The 20,759-nt window shown below is 39.0% G+C and overlaps 1 protein-coding gene across 1 annotated transcript in view; it reads left to right on the top strand.

Annotated features, from left to right (window-relative positions):
* The window catches only part of NKAIN2 (sodium/potassium transporting ATPase interacting 2), a 919,670-nt gene extending 901,230 nt beyond the window's left edge, over nucleotides 1–18,440 (top strand). The window contains exons 6-7 of the mRNA XM_046677804.1: nucleotides 11,745–11,826; nucleotides 16,029–18,440. Coding sequence (XP_046533760.1) covers nucleotides 11,745–11,826; nucleotides 16,029–16,038 — 92 coding nt within the window. The 3' untranslated portion in view covers nucleotides 16,039–18,440. The remainder of the gene's footprint in view (nucleotides 1–11,744; nucleotides 11,827–16,028) is intronic.
* Nucleotides 18,441–20,759: the final 2,319 nt, after the last annotated feature.

Genomic DNA, 20,759 nt, shown 5'->3' with positions numbered 1-20,759 from the left:
GAAGCAGCTAAGTGGCAAAAGAATAGGATGCTTTTAGCACCCGAATGTAGATATACATGCTCACAAAATAAAGTTGTTGGGATCCCTTAGTTCCATCTTAAAAGAATAAATGAGAACAAGACAAAGAGCTGGCACAGGAAACAACTCTGAGAGCCCTCCATGGCAGAGACATGCTGAGAAAGAAGACTGCCCATTCAAAGTTAGTCTGTTGATAAATGATGCTGGCACGTGTCCACTTCATTACGTCCAGTTGTGCTTTAGTTTTGCAAGTGACATCTAATAGAAACAGAAGGCTGGGCTTAGCTAGCTCCTTAACAGGAGAACTGAAACACACTGCATCTCTAAGCATGGCCGCTAGGTATGCAGAACGAAAACATCTGAGCTGAGCAGCCTTCACGTAGCGCTGAAAGAGTGTCTCGGAAACCAGCGAGCACGGGGCAAACCCTACATCCTGTGTGACATTTAAATGAGGCTGCTCTAGCGGCAGAGACTCAGGGAAGCCTTTGCTAGGATTGGTTGGCATTGTGTGGCCGGGAATGAAAGAGAAACAAACTTAAAGCTCACCGGAGGTGAGGTTTGTTTAAATAATAGAAAGTAATTAGGCTGAAGACAAAAATCAGTGATGGCATTTTATAATTACAATTAATTTAAAGGTTAATTTCCTTTGGTGCTAAACTCTTATTTAAAACATTTACCAGAAAGGAAATTAGGATGTTGCTATCAAGAGGCATAGAGAGCTTCTGGGAATGCATGTCTATTATCACTTGAAAATTAGGTTAGGCCCAAAGTGGGACTTTCAGTTCGTTTTTGTGTATAATAGATGGTGGTCAGGCCTTAGAGTCCTTGGGGTTGGCTGGGGCAGGCAGCGCAAGATTTGCATTTTTTGTTTCTTGGTTTATAGGATTAATTGCAAATGTTTCCAACAAAGGAGACTAGTTTATACATGAACAGTCCTGACAAAAAGAAAATTGGATATGGATTGCTGCCTTTATAACTAATGAAGTTGATGGTAAAGGAATTCCCAAGAGGAGAGAGGCAAAGGGAAGCATAGAGTCACACATCCACACACCTTCCTCACGGAGGGAAATTGAATGGGGGGCAGTATTTCTGTTGGCTCCAAACCTGTCAATCCTACTCCCCTCTCCCAGATTCCACCGTTTACATCACTGTTTTCCAATTGGGAATTGCCATGTCTCTGGTTCCAAATGCCATATATTTATGTATTGTATTCATCAGCTCCTCTCCCTGGAAACTTGCTTACCAAAGTCAGTGCATAATAGTAGTGACAGCCAGAGGGAATTAACTCCTCTGTATTAATTTTTCCCATTCACTATGCCTTTGGGTGGTTTGCTCATTTTAAATATTTTATTGCCACCTTTGGTATATAAACCAATCCCAGAAATATGGAATTGCGCAGAAGCATAGAGCTATGAACAGTATTAGCAATTACCTCCTTTAATCTCCTGATCTTACAATTGAGGAAAGGAACTCTCGAATTGACTTGCTCCAAGTCAGTTATGTAGAGAAAGAACCGGGAGTGGAACTTAAATCTCCTAAGGTTACTTCCCACATCACTTCACTGTGGTACTTGAAATAGATGCTTTCAACACATATTTATGGAGTAACCACTCTCTGGTACACTGGGTGTTAGTCACTAGAGGAGCAGGAAACCAAACAGATGCTGCCTTTGCCTTCATGGTGCTTACGGTCCAGCACACAACTCACACGAGGAATTATACTAAGGTGTACTAAGAGCCTGGACAAGGAGAAGGAAGAGGTGAGGTGGACATGCACCCCAGGGGCACCTTGTCCAATTAAGAAGACCAGGAAATTCTTCTCTGAGGGAGTGACATTTCAGTGAAACCTCCGAGATAAATCAGAGGCATACATAGAATTTAACAAAAATAAGTGTACCTTTTTTAAAGGGACTACTTTTTCGATCTATACATATTGACCAAATGTACACCATAATTCACACAGGAGTATTCTTAAGTGTTTTTAATGAGCTCAACATAGCAAATCTAGTTTCAACTTTCCCAAATATCAATAAAAATGTTAGCGTAACCACTGGACATTCTCTTTCCTGAAACTGCAACTGTTGTTCTAAAAAGATGATTAATTTAGGCTCAGGAGTTTTGTAATTTTCCTTTCTGGAGGCTGCAAAATGATGCAAAGATTATGGCAGCAAAAACCACAAGGCGAGAAATATTTCTCCACTGGGTGATTATAGCATGCATGCATTATTTTTTATTTCCCAAAATATGTATACATGGATATGCCCACACCCTAATTAAAACCACTGTATTAAAATATATTCTAAATACATCCTGGATGTCAGCTGAGAAGACTTACCCAGTCATGTCTACCTAGCTCACCTATAGCGTGTAATAAATGCTCTCTCCAATTTCAGCTGAAAGGCATGTCATATATAATTGACAGCAATTCTAATGGGGAAAGAACAAAACAAAGACTGGTGAGTCTAGGGGCCAGCCTAGTGGCTGAATGGGTAAAGTTCCACCCGGTCCACTTTGGTGGCCTGGGTTCGTGGGTTTGGATCCCAGGCGAAGACCTACTTCACTCATCAGCCATGCTGTGGCGGCATCCGACATACAAAACAGAGAAAGATTGGCACAGATGTTAACTCAGGGCAAATCTTCCTCACCAAAAAAAGAAAGGACTTGTGAATCTAATCCACCCAAATGGCATTGGCAAGAAGTGAGCCCAGGCATCTCTAAGGTGAAGTTTGCTTAGTTATTTCATCATATTCTGCATGCTTCTCCACATCTATCCAAAGTGTTAAAGATACCTGGATACATGATTTTCTGACTCTCACTTTACAATTTCTTGGCCTTCTCAATTCTTACCACCCTCATCACCACTCCCTTCATCTACCTGTTTGATTTCCTTCATCAGGGAGGCTCATTTGGATTTCCTTCATTATGGAGAAGGGAGACTTCCCCAAAATCACCAATTCTAAATTCTCTGCCTGACTGTACGCTTCTATCTTTTCTCCCACCTTGCTTTCCGGCTGCCCTCCTGGAGAAATTTTTCTTCACCTTTATTTACGAGCTTCCTCCACTGGAACCTTTGTTTTTCTCATACTTGGGCTCTTTCAACTCATCCTCTATCTCCAGGATTAGTAATTGCCGTGATGCTTTCTCTAGCACCCTTGGTTTCCTTCCCTGCCTGCACTTGCATCATGCTTGGATTTCCGACATCCGTGCCTGACGAGGCTCAGGTTCAGTTTCCCCACTTCTAATTCTGGCTTGCTGCATATTGCTGGAGAAAGTCAGCAAACTCTGCTGGATACTTTCTCCTGCTCAACAATGCTTTCACTCCTCTGTTGTTGACAATGCTTTCACTCCTCTCCCATTGACTTGCCACAAGACCTGATCCAAACCTTTCTGGGCTCCATAAGCCTAGTGCTCAAACCTGAGAACATCAAAGCTATCAAACATAAAGTCCTTCTGTTTTTCCCCCAGATCTTCAACAATTCTCTGTACTGGAATTATCCTTTTGTCTCCTCACAGCCCTGCCCGAGTCTGAGAGGAACAGTTAAGCTTTTCCTCTCCAAGTGGTCCTTCCACCAAGCGCTGACCTCATCCCCTCTGCCTAAACCAGGAGGACGGGCTCTCAGCGTTTTATTCTCACCCACTCCATTGGACACAGATGGGTCAGACCTCATGGACCACAAACCACGCTGGTCCCAGTCTCTCTGTCTCTGTCCTTTCAAATAATATAAGAGGTAGTTTCCAAAAACATTGAAAATATGGAAACTCAGTTCTATGTAGTTTTTTTTTTAATAGAAAATATCTTCCCTTTTTTTTCTACATGTGTCACACAGGCTATTCCTGTTTCTTCTCAGACCACAGTCCTCTCAACCAACTAAATGGACGTTTCAAGGGTTTCCACAGCCTTATCTCAGCTCTCCTCAGCTTCTGCTGATGCCTTCTGTGCTTATGTCATTCTACACAAAATTCTAGTAAATTCTAATACAAAGTTCTCATCCTCTCAGTAAAGAAACTCAATATGCATTTTAAAGCATAATTCAAATCATTCTCTTTGTATAAATCCCTTTCAAAAAGAAATGAGATCCCAAATCTATCCATAGCGTATCTTTAATATACGAGCATCTAAGTATGGCACACATATGCTTCTCTCAGTAACCCTGTGAAGTTGAAGGTGTTTTATTATCCCCACTTTATGGAGGAAGAAAGGAAGGCTCGGAGCAGTTGTGATCTGTTTATGGGTACGACGCTGCTAAGAAGTGCACGCACAACATGAGCCCAGGTCTTCTGACTCCAAAGCCCTCAATCTTTACGCCACGTCACAGCTTCCCTGTGATGTATCCAGTGGTGGCTTCAATTATTAGAAAACTATCAGATGCCGGGATCCTGGTCTCAGCAGAATACCAGTATGTGTTTCACCAAATCTCACCTAAGGCATTGCCCTCCCTGAGAATTGGCAGAAACGGGCAAGAATAAAAAAAAAAAAATCAGCTTATCAAGTAGAAGTTATATTTCATTTTGGAGTTTTTAGGCCCAAAAACTTAAAGTGATTACTCAAACTAGTTCTAACTAAAGAAATATTTTATTTATTCGGATACCATTGTAGTCATTGCTTTTCACTTTCATTTTTTAGCGTATGTAAATGTGTCACCAAGTTTAAAATATTGAAGATCTGTTTCTGATACAACTCAGAGGGACCCTGAGGAAATGTATTTGCTGAACCAGGTTAGGAAGTGAAGCATGGGCAGCGATTTCGCTAAGTCGTCTCATTTCATTCACCACATGCTTCACCTGCCAGAAGCTCTCTGTAGCGAAACAATTTAGTGACCTTTCAGGCAACAACCGGATAAAGTACCCCTACAAAGGGCTGTGTTTTCCTAATTAGAAAAAAAAAAATAGTTCAGAGTCCACTCAGGGCATTTAGCCCAGACCAAATACCTCAGGCTCACACAATAAGCTGAATTGCCATCACCAAATAAGTCTGCACGGGGGGAAGGTGCTTCTTTTGAATTTGGCCTACAGTTGGTTATGCTCTAAGTTCTTTTTGTGCAACTGGAGATAAGTACCCCTAAAATTCTTACCTGCAGAGATAATGGATATACGCTCCATTTTCATAGGCACACACAAACTCTTTCATGTCTTTCAATGAGTTCTTCTAAATATTTAGGCTTAGCTTTCTGTGAACTGCCTTTTAAAGTTTCCCCTCATGGTCTTTTCCAGCTCTGTCTCCAAAACAGAGTATGTTGACTAGTGGCTTTGTCATTAACAACCAACGTACAATTTTCTATTACAATACCTCGCTGCCAACATGTATTTAAAAAGGCAGTTTTAGGTTCACTGAACTCAGTGTTCGTGATCAAAAGGTTTATATGAAAGGGAAATTCACAACAGGGAATATATTTTAGTGAAGCATATTTATTCAAAAAGCATTTTTCTCTTACTAGGTAATTTCTAAATTCCATTATTATTAATGTTATTAGATCATAGTTATTAAACTGATATGGCACTTTGCTAATTTAAAATAATTGGACCACCCTGTGCCTCTATAGGTCAGTAGATATAAACATACCCATATTGCAGATAAGAAAACTAAGGTAAAGAGAAAACGCTGTCACAATTGCAAAGAAAATGATAACGTTCTTGAGTTGTCTTCAGAGAACCAAAGGCAAATCTTCCCAATGAGGCGAAGATTAAGCAAGTTCCAATTTTATTTTGTTTTGTCACCTTCTGCTCACTTGTGTACCTCTGTTTACAATACTCTGAACTGGCCAGAGAACGAACAATGTTTTTCCTACTAATTTTATCAACATTTGTGACACTTGATAGCATTTGTCAATGAATGACCCTCTCACTCCAGCCATTTTCCTGCTAAAGGATGTCCTAGCCTCTTTCCTTCCATTCCTCCAGGCCAAAGAGACTACAGTGGTGGCTTCTTTCCATTGGTATAAAAGAGTTTCTTTTATCTCACGGGACCCAGGCCACAACTAACATTCTAGATCTTCTATAAAAGGTCTTCTTTTTGTTATTATTCAAGGCTTTATGGAGGAAAAGGTGAAAGCACTCAGATTTCCCTTAGAAATTTTACCAGCATCTTCCATGCTCTAATTGATTTCCTCCTTTTTCTTTACAGCCTACAGGGTCTACAGAGTTCATTCAGTAAAGACATATTGAGGGTCTCCCATGAGCCAGACACTGTCCTGGGTTCTGGGGCTACTGTAGTAAACGGTAATATACAGTAAATCCCATGCAGCTGACATTGTCGTGATGGAATCAGCAAAGAAACAAGTAGACTTATAATAGGTCAGGTGGAGATAGGTTGCAATGAAGCACAACAAAGCTGAATGAGGAGAAAGAAGTTCATCTCTAAAATCCCGGCGTGTCCCCGATTCACCTTGCACCAATCACAGTTACATTTCCCTTTTTCAAGTGTTTCCTGGTCCTTGCCACTTGCATGTGCCACTTATAACTTACCTACTACATTTCCAAATGAAGTCAAACCCCAACTCCCTCCTGACATTCTTTTTTGTCCTGTTAAAGGCAGCAACATTCCCCTAGCCAACAAATTTCTAAGAGCCAGCTTTAAATCCTGCCTTTTCCATCCCTTCATCCATATTCAAAAACTCGGCATGTCCTCTGTTTTCTACCTCTTTCTCCATTTATCTTGCACTCATTGTTATCTTTCCTTTCTCATTCTCCTAATTCTAATTCAGGCCTTCAGTAATTCCTCTGTCTTTCACATTTTCTGATAAGCATTGAAATAACATAGACAATAGCCAAGTGGCTGTAAAGAAAACATCCCTCCTTACTTTGAAAAACATCACTGTAATCAGAGTTATGCAAGATGGGGCTGAGAATATAAATAATTTTCAGAAGAAAGGATTGCTTAAATGTTTATATGGTGTCCTGCAGAAGTTATCAGACACAAAAGAAATGAACTAAACCTTGAAGGATGCTGGCCTCATCCCCTCTTAAAGATATGTTACAGAAAACCAAGACATCTTGTTAGTAACCACCACCTGCAAACCCAGCACAGGTGGTTTTGCATCGATTACTCTTCCCGTGGGGATACACCTAGCGTATTAGATTGGAGACGAGACGAAGATGGAAGAGTAAATTTTCTAGAGAGAACAGAGGAAAGATGCTGGAGAATAAAGAACAAAGGGAGGCATCTACAGCCAATAAAAGACTCAAAGCAAAAACTCAAAAACTTTTATTAAATGAATAATATTAAAAGAAAACAAAAGCCTGAAGATTTTAGACTGAATCCAAAATGTGATGCAAAACCTTTGATAACCTTCCAGGAATTTACTGGAATGGCATGGGTAAAAAGCAGAAATCACTTTTTCAATATACTTAGGAGGGAAAGAGACTACCTGGCTTCTAATCCCGTCCTCAGCTGTTGTGTATCCCCAAGCGGTCAGGTAAATCTGTATTTATCTGTAAAGTGAAGATAATTGTTGCTACCCACCTCACAGTACTATCATAAAGATAAATGATGTCACCTGAAAAGGCTTAGGAACTATTAAGTATTTTGCAATTGTCAGGAATTTATTTTGTTTTTATTTTCAGGAATTAAGGAGATTCCTGATTAATAAAAAGTACTTTTTTCTAAATAATACAGAGATAAGCTATGAGCCGAACAACTAGTGCCATCACAATTACTTGCAGAAGGACCGGTCAGATGTTTCATGACCCCTGTTGCTCAGAAGTTTTACAGGATGCAGTAACCTCTTCAGGCCTAAATAAATGTGATTATATAAAAGAAATAGAAAACAGACCAAAGTCGCATTAAGGGTATTTCAAAAATTTAAGCTCACCCTAGTAATTCAGTTTTTTGAGAGAGAAAAAAATAGCTTCTCCTACTTCTGCTCTTCACCCAAATGGTACCCCAAAGATTTCCAGATGGAGTTAAAGCTCCTTTCTGCAAAAGGCACTAGGAATCAAGCCTATCTACTCTGACCACCATAATCCTAACTGTAGCGGTCAGTTGGAGCCAACGTATTCCTATTCCTCTCCCCGAGGTCTTTAGGAAGACATCTAAGCAGTTTCTGAGGATGAATGAATGTGGAAATGGACCTTACGCATTTCCTTGGCTGTGAACTCAGGCATGTATGTAAAATATGCTACAGAAAATATGCCCTTTGATTCTGGTATAAATTTGAATGTCCCCTTATGGGTGAAATGGTAAAAATCCACCCTGGTTACATTCAGATCCTCTTCTTTCCTCATCTTGGTTCTGAGTGTCCTGCTGCTGGATCCTCTTCCACGGCCCGGGCTAATCTAAATGATCAGAATGATCAAAACAATCACAATCCTTCCATCAGAGATTTAGAGCTATTCTCTCCAATTGGGCAGTTGTAGCCAGCTCTACCAACCCACACACGAGACAGAACATGGCTAATAAGAGCAAGCCTCAGACAACTCAAGCTCCATCACAACCCATGTTCAAGACACACCTCATTTCCCTTCTGGCCTTTTCTCATGTCTTAGGAAAGTATTCTTTGCTCCTGACTCAAGCTTTGTTTCCCATTTTTGGTCCTGGTTCTATCCATTGGTCTTGAAGATTCATCTTGGTTTCTTCAGGTTTTTCCTTAGCTCACTCTACAGTTGTCGGCTTGTAATTACCATCTGGCTTTTTCTGCCATCCATCTCAAACCCCCGGGAAATAAGCTAAGGAGATATTTCAAAACAACAACACTGATAAACCTGAGCTTGACTTGGATCTCGATTTCAGTGCAGGAGACCTTACTGTTTACATTCGCCCTGATCTTGATCTAACGCCCTTTATTCTCCAGCACCAAGGTGGGACCACGCTACTGAAAGGGAACCTCAGAACAAGGAAACTCTAATGCTGTGAATACTTTTCATCAAGCTAGTCCTTAATTAAGTCTCAATGTTGACAAGAGCAAAACCAAGTGAATGGGAATTTAAGCACTATCTGCAACGAATCCCCAGTCAATATTTTCTCAATATTTCTCAATATTGGACAACATTTTCTCAAAACACCAACTTTAAATATAGTCACCATTCAATTATTGTATAACTCTTCTGGTACCATTTACATTAGCTAATTAGCAAATGTGGGCAATTCAGAAAATAAAAGAGATTCACTCTCTTTTAATTCATCCTCTATAAAATATTCTGTATAGTTCTATAGTTGTCTCAAATTAAACATTTTCTGTCTGTCTTTCTCCTACAATGTGTGGCTTAGAAGAATTATAAAGAAAATCCTGAATTTTTTCAGAGGGTTTTAATTTTCTCCTTCCATACAATATGTCTCACCCAGAGCTCTACATTCCTTATCCTTTTTATCCTCACACTAATTGTATGAGATAAGTATTACAATTCCTGTTTTAAGAGATGTTAAGTGATTTGTTTAAGGTCACACAGCTGGCAAGTGGTCAAAGCGGTATTTGAACTCTGATCCTTCTAATATCATGGTCTCTGTTCTTTTCATGATACTCACTTTTGATGAGAAGAGAAATTCTGCTTCGATAAAAGCATTTTCATGCTAAGAAGAAATGAGATATTAAACCATAAAAAGACATGGAGGCACCTTAAATGCATAGTACTGAGTGAAAGAAGCCAATCAGAAAAGGCTACATACTGTATGATTCCAACTGTATGACATTCTGGAAAAGGCAAAACTATGGAGACAGTAAAAAGATCAGTGATTGCTGGAGGTTAAGGGGGGGTGGATAAAAAGCGAGAGCACAGAGAGTTTTTAGGGCAGTGAAACTACTCTGTATGATACTAAAATTGTGGACACATATTATTATACATTTGTCAAAGCCCATAGAATTTAAAACACCAGAAGTCAACTCCAATGTAAATGGACTTTGGGTGACGATGTCATCTCTGTGTAGGTTCATTGATTGTAACAAATGCACCTCTCTGGTGTGGGATGTTGGTAGTAGGGGAGGTTGTGCCTGTGTGAAGATGGGAGGGTATATAGGACTCTCTGTACTTTCTGCTCAATTTTACTGTGAACCTAAAACTGCTCTAAAAAATAAAATCTAATAAAAAAATTCCCTACTAAACAAACAAATAGACATCATGGACTTTACGTTACTTCATTCCTCGCTCTAATTCCTACCTGTAGCACTTAGGATGTTAAAAAGAGAACAGAAACTAGTCAAAGCTAAGCCCAAGTAAAAGTAAGGTTATCCTCTGGCATCCTAATTCAGCCTCTACTTCCATTTCTTTCTCCCGCCTGTCATCTATCTTGTCAGCCTTCTGTTGTCTTGCCTCTTTTAAAATCCCCATCACACAAGCTCTATATCCAGGAGGAAAAGAAAAAACAAAAGCAAAACTTTTTCACTCTACCTCTTAGTATTCAGTGTCCCAGCTACTATTGCTTCCACAACTTAGTGATGTAAACCATTTATTATGCTCCTGGATTCTGTGGGTGAAGAACCCAGACAGGGCACAGTGAAAATGGCTTGTTTCTTCTTCTTTTTTTCTTCTTCTTCTCCCCAAAGCCCGCCAGTACATAGGTGTATATTCTAGTTTTGAGTGTCTTTGGCTGTGCTATGTGGGATGCCGCCTGATGAGCGGTGCCACGTCCACGCCCAGGATCCGAACCACGGAAACCCTGGGCCACCAAGTGGAGCACGCAAACTTAACCACTTGGCCACGGGACGGCAGCAAGAATGGTTTGTTCCTGATCCCTGATGTCAGGGGCCTCAGCCAGGAAGACTCCAAGTCTGGACTGACTCTACAGCTTGGAGCTGGAATCATTTGGAGGCACTTTTTCTCATACGTCTGAGGGTAGATGCTATCAGCTGGGACCTCAGCTACCCTGTCAGCCAAAATACATATCCACGGATTCTCCATTCATCTCTCCACCTGGGCTAGTATGGGATTCCTAGTTTGGGCATGGGGGCTGTGTTCCAAAAGAGAACATCCCAAAAGAGCAAAGGGAAGTGCATGACATATGATCTAGCATCGGAAGTCACATGGCATCACTTCTACCATACTCTACTGGTGATCAAAACAGGCACAAAGGTCTACCTGGGTTCAAGGGGAAGGGACATAGCCCCAAACCACCAGATGGAAAGAGTGTCAAGGTCACATCGCAAGCAGATATGGAATAGGAGATATTGCTGCAGCCATTTTGGATAATAAAATCTACCACAGTAACTCTCGTTATATGTTATTTACTTTCAATATCTAGGTATGTTTTGCATTTGAATGTTTGGTTAGACTTTGCTCCACATCTTTATTTCTGATTGTCTATTTCAGATTATAAACCACATAATGGCAGGGACAGCTGTGTTGAGTGAATTTACATGAGCTCCATCGCAGCACCTTGTACTTTGACAATCATAGTACATAATATTGTTACTAGCACTGCAATTGCTGATAGATACATGCATTTGAGCGATCATTATTTTTTACATTTGTAATGTTTTGCAGAAAATTTCCATGCTAACGAAAAAGACATACAGCATCTTTAATGTGCAAGTGAATTTCTGCTCCAATTATGTCCTGGATGCTTGAGAGGAGTACATAATTCCTTCTCCCAAGTAAATAGATTCTTGGAAAGCAATAGTTGAATCTAACAGTTGGGGAGGGGGGGAATCACTATCTTGAAGGATTTTTTTCTGCACAATTAGTCACTTTGAGTTTAATAGATTATTAAAAGGTTTATATTAGTAACCTGTGTGAGATCTTGAACGTACATGTTTATCTCTTCTGAAAAGTTAACTAATGAAGGCAATTGTCCCTTTTCAGTTGATTTCATAGGTGGCTTTGACTCTTATGGCTATCAAGGCCCTCAGAAGACATCTCATTTACAACTACAGCCTATGTACATGTAAGTGCTTTACTTTGGAGGTGTTCTTCTGGGATACTGAAAGAGGATTAAGTAAACGTCATTGTGCACAAAATAGATGCATGTGGCTTTCCTTCAGTTGTTTACTTCCAGTATTTTCCCTTCTATTAATATTGTTTTGATTGGGATAATTCTAATAACATTTCCTTCATAATTTTCTTAAAATTTAACTTATCAGAAATGCCATCTCTAAAATAACCTTTAGTCATGGTATTGACTCTATGGCTAAAAAACCTATATAATATATGGCTTCTTTGCGTTAACCCAAAGTTATATATTTTGAAAATGTTACAACATTGTAGGTGGTTATATGTAACTATATAAACCATATGTTCTGGTTTTCTCAAGATAGTCTCAGTTTACGTCGGGTGCCCTGGTATATTATTACCAGCACTCATTACTCCCGAAAATGTTCTCGTTTGGATGATAAGTGATAGGTTATCACCCTAGTTATACAGTGTTAAAAATATCAAAAACTGAGCAATAATACTCTTTCTCTAGCATTTTTCTGCTGAGAAAAGTGAAAATGAAACCAGAATATTAACCCTGAAACTTATCAGTCCCTTAACTCTAGCACTCAAGAGAGCAGACAAACAATCAAAGCCTGATTTTTATATCTGTGTTTAGGCAAATTCCCTTGGATAACAACTGATAACAAATTCTATATATCAGCATCAAGTGATATGCTGAATTGCAAGCGAAGATCAAAATAGAAAGTAAGATTCCAATTCATTTTGAAATGTGAGCTTCTCTCTTTGAAGATATGTGTTTGTCGTCGTTGTCCTCCACCATTGAATCATTTTACCTTTAGATATTGTTAGTGTGTAGGATAATAAATGGATTTTTAGAGTATTTCTCCTCCAGAGAGATTAAAGTAATCTTTATATACTGCTTTTAAGCTTCTCTTTAAAAAGGGAATAATCGATGCATCATGCCTGCATTTTTCTTTGTGTCCCTTGTGGTTCCCTGGAAGCATTTGGTAACACCACTCATAAAAAAGACTTTATCAGTTCAGAAATCAGCCAATACTGTGTGTCATTCAAAGCATTCCCTCTGTAAACGGTACCCATACGTGCCCTCTTTTACACCCCCACAACCAGTACCTTAATTTGGGCATTCATTGCCTTAAGTTTTTCAGTCTCTTTCTTACTTTGGAAACCCTATCCCATTTTCCATGTGGCTGCCAAATTAATCTTCCTAAAATACCACTCTGATAATTTGACTCCCCTGCCCCAAAACTATCAATGACTCCCTATTACCTACTGAACAATGTCCAAACTCCTTAGCATAGCCTGCAAGTCTACTGTGATCCAGCCCCAATGTTCTGTTGAAATATTATCCTTCTCTTCAACTCTTAATAACTTTTGAGTCCCAACCATATGCAGATAATGCTGGGAAACACTAGGAAAATGTAATGATGAATAAGAATTGGCACCCGTCCTCCTGAAGCTTCAAATCTACTGAGGACATAAATAGTCTAATTTCTCCCCTTAGCCATTTTTTTTTCCAGACAAGCTAGAATTCTTGCCTTTTGCAAGTATTATATGTATTTTTCCAATTGTCCATGCTGTTCTCTTGACACCAAACATCTCTTTTTCCAAATTCTACTCTGAAACCATACTGTCGTTCAGATTGTATCTTAAAATATATTTCCCATATAAAACATCTCTTTTTCCTCTGATATTTCTCTTTTTTCCTTTGCCCTGTACTACAGTTGTTTTCTATTTATACCATATGTTTCCTATCCTCCCAGAAAGACTTGACAGCTTAAACAAAAATTAAAAGTTATAAATCCTTTAAATTCTTTACCATTCTTCTCAGTATTGTATCATAGCCTTGTGTAAAGTGTTCTATTAAAAAGCAAAGGCAAAGCAGTAAGGAGTAGTGGTTAAGACGACCTACTGAAGGCAGACTGCCTGAGCAAAAATCCTTCATGACCTTGGACATATACCTTTATTTGAATAACTTTATTTATTCTTGCCAAGTCTAAGTGTCCTCGCCTGCAAAGTAGAGATGACAGCATATGTACTTCATATAGTTGTTCTGAATTTATATGAAATAATGCATGTAAAGCATATAAAACATAAAACCTGTCACATAGTAAGAGCTTACTAAACAATTTATCATTAGTTGGAACAATGCTTATTTTAACCAATATTACTCATGGAAAGACTATCAAGTCAGAAATCAAACATATGCTATATTTCATTCCCAAAGGATTTTCTCTGTAAACAGTATATTACATACGAATCAGCCCAATAACATGTCACAATATGTTTGTGCTCAAGAGTAGATCAGAACATCTACAAGGCTTGCAATTGCTCGCTTCGGACAATATCACATAACATTTTTATCACATAGTATTTCATTATGTTGGTCAATAGGAATGATCAGTGAATATGATCAAGCTATAATAAATTAGATGTAACCACTTATGTAAGGACCAGCTATGATAAAAACCTGAGAATGCTATTTATAATCAAGTATATGGTTTCAAATCCGGTATTTATAATTCTAGTGTCTTTAAAGAGGGGACTCTGCAAGCTTAATATCCAGCATTGAATTCCTGGAGGACAAACCTTCCCACGATTGCATTAAATAGAATCCTTTAAATGCCAAACCAAAAATAATAAAAATACTTTTTTTCTGCTTACTGTCTGGGAATGGTAAAACTATATGAGAGCTTCCCAGTTTCACTGCCCATAAAATAAGTTAAATGTTTAATGGAATTCAAATTTAGGAAGCTAGAAATACTTAAGGTATATATCAAATCAGCCAAAATACCACTACCATCCCTTCCACAAAGCACCCCCCTTCAAATACTAGAACAGTAAGGTTTTATTTTACAGTTGAGGAAAATGAACCAAGAGAAAGAAAAACAGTCACACAATTTGATTATTAACCAGTTTTCCTGACCCCTTGGTTCAATGTTTCTTCCAAATTCTCAGACGGACTGTGAGTGTGCGCTGGCATTACATCCCCCAATTTTTAATTTATTTATTTGTCCTTCTCCACGCTAACGTAGCTGCCATGCTTCCATACCTGCCTGCACCCCTCCCCTTTTTCTGCATTCCCTTTCTTCCCTTTTCATAGGATTTCATGTGAATTTCATGGGATATAACGTGAAAACATTATACAGTGCGGAATGAAGGGCTCTTTCAACTTTGGAGCCCTCAAAACCTATTATTGGAGAGCCACTGCCTACTCAAATCCTATGAAAAACCAAAACTGATTCACACATAACCCTCATCCGCTGCTGAAAGGCAGAGACCTGAGCGTCTCCCGTGTCTTTGTCCTTTGGGGTGTACCTCCTCCTGTCAACCTACCATAAATAAGTGTTGTAAATTAAGAGTAATTGAACATCATGGGCCAGTTCAAGCACTCTAACAATATTGTATAGCAACTGGAAATAAAAGCTGTTCCTTAGAAGGAAGCAAACGCTTAAAAGCAATGTGCACTTTTAGCTGTGGGGGTTCCATTATCCCCAGCAAATCTTCTGTGGCCGAGAGCGTGGACAAAGCTTTGAAAACACTGCCCTTACTGATTTCCATTCACAGCTATGTTTCAGTTCCTGTAGTCAATCAATAGACGGTCCTCTTTTTTTTTTTTTTTTTCCGTTAAGTTGAGTGAATGTTCTTGGCCTGTAATTCTTTAGATGATCTATAATCCATCTAAAAAGGAAAGGTTTTCACTCGTTTTTTTCTTATAGTTTGGTAAGCCTCTTAGAAACAAATAATAGCTACGAAGTTGCTGCACAAAAACATTCTCGTGTCCACAGGTTAATTTTCTAACAAAGTAGCTGCTTTGACGACCGCTGACCTGTGTGCCATGGCTCGTGTGGGTCTGTCTGGGCTCCCTGCAGCATCAACTGTGAGAATGTCTCATGGTCTGTTAGACAACATTTGAAAACATCGCATTCTTTTTGGTAGCCTAATTGTACAGCAATAACATATTCATTTCATTTGTCCCCAGAAGTGGATTTTAAATTACCATGAGTGGCCTTTCTATCCAGGAGGTCACACTGAGAAAAAAAGAAAAGGAGAGGAAAATTGTCTATTTTAAGCACAATTGGGGCTTGGACTTCATTTTTCGGGGGCAGGGTCTTGTTCTTGTGCTTGGCGGTGGGGCGGAAAGGTGCTGAGCTCTCCCCCTCAACTAAAACCTCTCTTCTCTCCCTCTCTTAGGTCAAAATAATACAGATGGCTTCAGTACGTCGGCTCCTGGACCTTTCAAAGAACTTGTTTCGCAGTGGCCTCCTGCATTTTATGAAGAGCAAGAAGCAATTGAGTTTAAATATACATACATATTTACAAAACAAACATAAAGCTTCCATACTGGGACACACACACACGCACACACACACACAGATACAAACACAGGCACACACCAATTCCTCTTGGCCTCCTCTTTCTAACTGAAACAGACAAATATGCAGGACAGGCCCATTTTGGATTTCCTGAAAGCAGGCTTCTTTCTCCCAGGCCTTTGGAAAGTTCCTAAGGAGACATGTTGGTGCCCTCTGCTGGCCGTCACTAACTCCTCCGCAGCCCAGCCCTTCGGCCTCTGTGAGCTGTGAAGTCATCCAGGGCACATTAGTTTGAGAGCCCTGTCTTCTGCACTCCATACGTCTTGATAGCACCATGGTTATGTAGGCAAGGTAACTGCAAAAACCACAAACAAAACACGCCATGATGCCCCTGTCACCCAAGTCCGAATGGCAGGTTGTTGGCCCTAAAGGCTGTACCGTACATACTTGCCTTAACCCACCTACGTTGTGCGCCCAAGAATCTCAGTGCAGACATCCCCGAGTCACTTCCTTTAGGCTAACACACTGCTATTAATTCCGAGTGGGTTCCAGTCTGTGTGTTTCATGTCGAGGAACAAGACTGCTTAGCTCAGCAGCTCCAGTGTGTCTGTGTACGAAACCGCCAGCTGTCAGCAAAGTGCTTTCCCATTGAGCCTCCGTGGTGGCCAAAAAGAGACAAGTAACAATAACCACAACAACAATAATCGTCATCTTTATAATCCTTAACCATGGTCTTCTGATGGGGTTGAGTGGGACAAAGTAAAACTTATTACTCTACTAAACTCCTTAATCTACTGGAAGCAGAGAGCAGCAATGGCTTAACTCACTGATTGTATTTATCGCACTCTAGGTGCTTTTAAAAGTATCTACAAATGTCTTTTACTAACACAGAAACAGCTGTGGATTTCTATCGACAGAGGCCAACTGAATATGTATTAGCTATGTTTACTCTTTTATATCTAATTCAAATTGAAGACCCTATGTAGGTGAACTTTTTTTCCTAACTTCAGCGTACGAGATTATTTTTTGGGTGGGCGGGGGGAGCAATAGTTACCTTGGTGAAATATTTGAGATCTCTTTGTGGTATTCGGGGGATCTGTTGCGTGTTAGAGTGTATTTTAATCCTCCTGTATTATTGTGGCAGAAAAACTGTGCTGTTAACGTAGTTGGCAACAAGATGCCTTTGGAAACTTAATAGTAGATCAATGTGTTTATGGAATATTCTGGATTCCTGGGAAATTTTGTTCTATATATTCAAGCATTATTTGGTTTTCACTAGTGGGAAACATAATTAGCTCAGGCTTGTCAGGAACTCAGATGAGTCATGGTTTTTCTTGGATCCACCTGAGACACTAAAATCAATTTTTTTTTAACTAATACATCATCCTTAAATGGGGTGAAATTCAGACTTGAAAAGTTACAAATTGGCATGGAGCAACTTTTTCTCTTGGTTTCTATGAAGTTTAAGTTATTGGGTTAACCTACCTTGGACCTTAACCCATCCAGACCCACATAAACCAGTCCCATTACTGTGTTTGCATGGATGTCTGTGATATACACACATATACATTTGAAAATGATAAAGGAACAAAGGTTACTACTGGAACATAAACTACGAAAAAAGGTTCCAGCTCTTGTGCTTGAATTTTCTCAGTGGTTTGTATATGTTTGTCCATACATACACTTATAAAATATCCAATTAAATCATGTCAGTGAAACCTCATATGATAATTTTATAGTGACATGCATGTTTAACGTATGAGAAAACTATTTACCAATGTATTGTCCTTTGATTCTTAAAATATAAATACTATACATGCCAGAAACTATTCTAACGTGACTATTAATGTGACTATTAAAATGAGGTTTCACTGTACATTCATGCTGTGATGAGATTCCACCTTCTAGGACGTGTATATGGATAGAGAGTTCGGTGCACAAAGATTTAGCCCTCATATTCCTGCTTTGAGTTGCAGCCAAGTTACCACCGAATCACTCCGATCATCACCACCAAAATTTTCAAAAACAGTTGTTGACTACTAAAAAGTAATCAGTGGACAGGTCTTTTTTTGAGAGCAGTGAGCACAGTAGCGTGATTATATCTGGAAAAACACCTAAGTTGTACGGCTGTATCCTCCTCAAAATCCGGTGAAGAATGCTATTTTTCTAGGCTGAGCTTTTGTTATAAACCTAATATTCAGAAGGCAAGAGTTACAATCCTGATGTGTCTTTTTTTTCATTTTTGCGTTTGTTAATTCTGAATGTATTTTTAACAGAGTGATTTTTTTGACTTACTAGTGTAATTTGCATTTTAAAAATAAATGGAAAAACCGTAAAGTTTCCGAGCCATCCCTGAAAGCCCCTGCTCCTTCCCACTGTGTATTTGATTATGTCATTGACAGAGAAACCTTATTAAATTGACATGAAGGCAATGCTGATGTCCTATGCTGTGCAGGGATGTGCCAGCAGTAAAAAGAAATTGCCGGGTCACGGCACCATTTGAGCTCAGTCACAGGTAACACGTGCTTTCATTATCTCCTGACACTAAGGGTTCTTCTACAAGACTGCCTGGAATACACTCACTGTCATTTGGAGAATGTTTTTTTCCATCTCTCTGGAATTTAGAGTTAGCATCAGGCTAATAGCTGACAGAGGTGTTAGGGCAGTCTGTTAAAACCTTTGGTTAACCTAGGTAGGGTTTTTCGCTTTTTATAGGTGAAATTATGAAAAATAAAACAATTTAAGATCCTCATTTATTGCTCTTTGATGACATAGTCTTTGATGACACCTCTAGTGAAACATGTTGGGGTAGGATAGACAAATAGAAAAGGTTAACCCCTGGCATTTTACAACCATAATGTCAGCTGAGGTTCACTGTATGGACTAAAGGGATGGAGGGCAGCAGAGTTGGGCTGCTGGTGGGGTCGTGCCCTTCCTCTCACTGCACACAGACACACGTCCGCCCCCAGAAGCCAAAATGCTGAAGTTGATTGAAAACAAGGAAGGTTTTGAGGTAGCATTCCAAGAAGTTGAAGATCACCTTGTAGTATTTGACTTCTTGGCCACATGGTGAGAGCCTTGTAAATGATCAAGGCTGTTTTCACTTTTGTTCCCTGTGTGACAGTTTGCTGATGTGGGTTCACTGAAGAAGATGTGGATGGTTGTCAGGAGGTCACTTCATACTGTGAGATCAAATGCATACATCTCAGTTGCATATAACGAGACCAAAGTTAATAGAGCAATGATTTATATACCCTGAAGAAAAGATTCCTTCTTCTGGAGTTCTCAGTTAAATAGGGTGTGCAGTCAGTAAATAACAGGTGGTACCTAGCAAGATCTTGATCTGAAAACTATTAAAAAACATAATCTCTGATACAGTGAAGCGAATAGCCAACATTCCACTGTACTATAATAAGTGGACCCTTTAAACTCAGAAATACAAATTCATTTTAAATAGGTCACATTGTAGAACAAACTTGTGAGATCCAAGCCCATTCATTATAGAGACAATAAACTAAGGAACACAGAGGTTAAGAAATTACTCAAGATTACCATATACACTGAAAATGCAAATAACTCACCATTCTACGACAAATTCTAGTATGTGTACTCTGATCAGAATAGAGGAAAATAAATCCCAGACACTATTAACTGGCCCGGGACTGTGTAAATCAGAATGAACTCTGACATGGAAGACCCTAAAACAACATAAGATCATAAAATGCTTCTGAATTATTGTGTACTCAGTTCAGTATAGGCTCAATGTTAAATATGGTTTGTTACGTTATAGTTCTTTTAAAAACCAACTCATACCCATATGTAAACATATACATGATATATTTTTGTATATTAATGCATCAATTATGTTCAGTTTCAGGGTTAGAGGTTTTTCTACTTCTTTTATAATACATTTACGAACAGCTAATATTTGAGAGCTAGATCTTGATGTCAAGATCCTTAAATTATAAAAAATGAAGCCCCCGTTTTTCTCACCACCTGTGAGTCTTTGCTTAGGATCCATGTTCAATCCTGTTTACATTGCATTACATCTACCTTGCACCCACTCCCAAGAAAAGAGAGAACAAAATCTGTGATTGATACATTATGTCCAATTTCAATAGGATAGCATCTCGAAACAATCACTTTTGCTAGCTATGAGAGTAAAATCTCTAAGACTTTTATATATTCTATGTCTTTTAATTCAACAAAAACTTCAACTAGATAATACCTTCAAGGGTCTCATTTACCACCAAAATCTGCAGAAGTGTCATGAGTCGTGATTGCCAATGACAACAAAGAAAACAAAGTGAGTTCCTCCTGAAAGAAATAAAGGCAGATCTTTTTACATTCTCTAGAATCATAGTGAAGGTTGTTTTTAAAAATTCCTTAAACATTATGGAGTTTAGAAGCAGATGAGCTTAAAATTTTCATGGGTAATCAAAGTTGATTTCTGAAGATAAATTCAGAGAGGAAAACTCCTTTTAGAAGCCACATGTTGATGCTCTGACACAGTCTAAACGGTTATTAAAATTAATGTGAGCCTTTTCTGTAATGAGAGCACAGAATTGTAGCACCTTAATAATAAAACAGGTATATTTTTTAACCTCTC

The sequence above is a fragment of the Equus quagga genome, chromosome 11, assembly GCF_021613505.1.
Source record: "Equus quagga isolate Etosha38 chromosome 11, UCLA_HA_Equagga_1.0, whole genome shotgun sequence".
NCBI lineage: Eukaryota > Metazoa > Chordata > Mammalia > Perissodactyla > Equidae > Equus > Equus quagga.
This window is presented reverse-complemented; position numbering and strand designations above follow the sequence as displayed.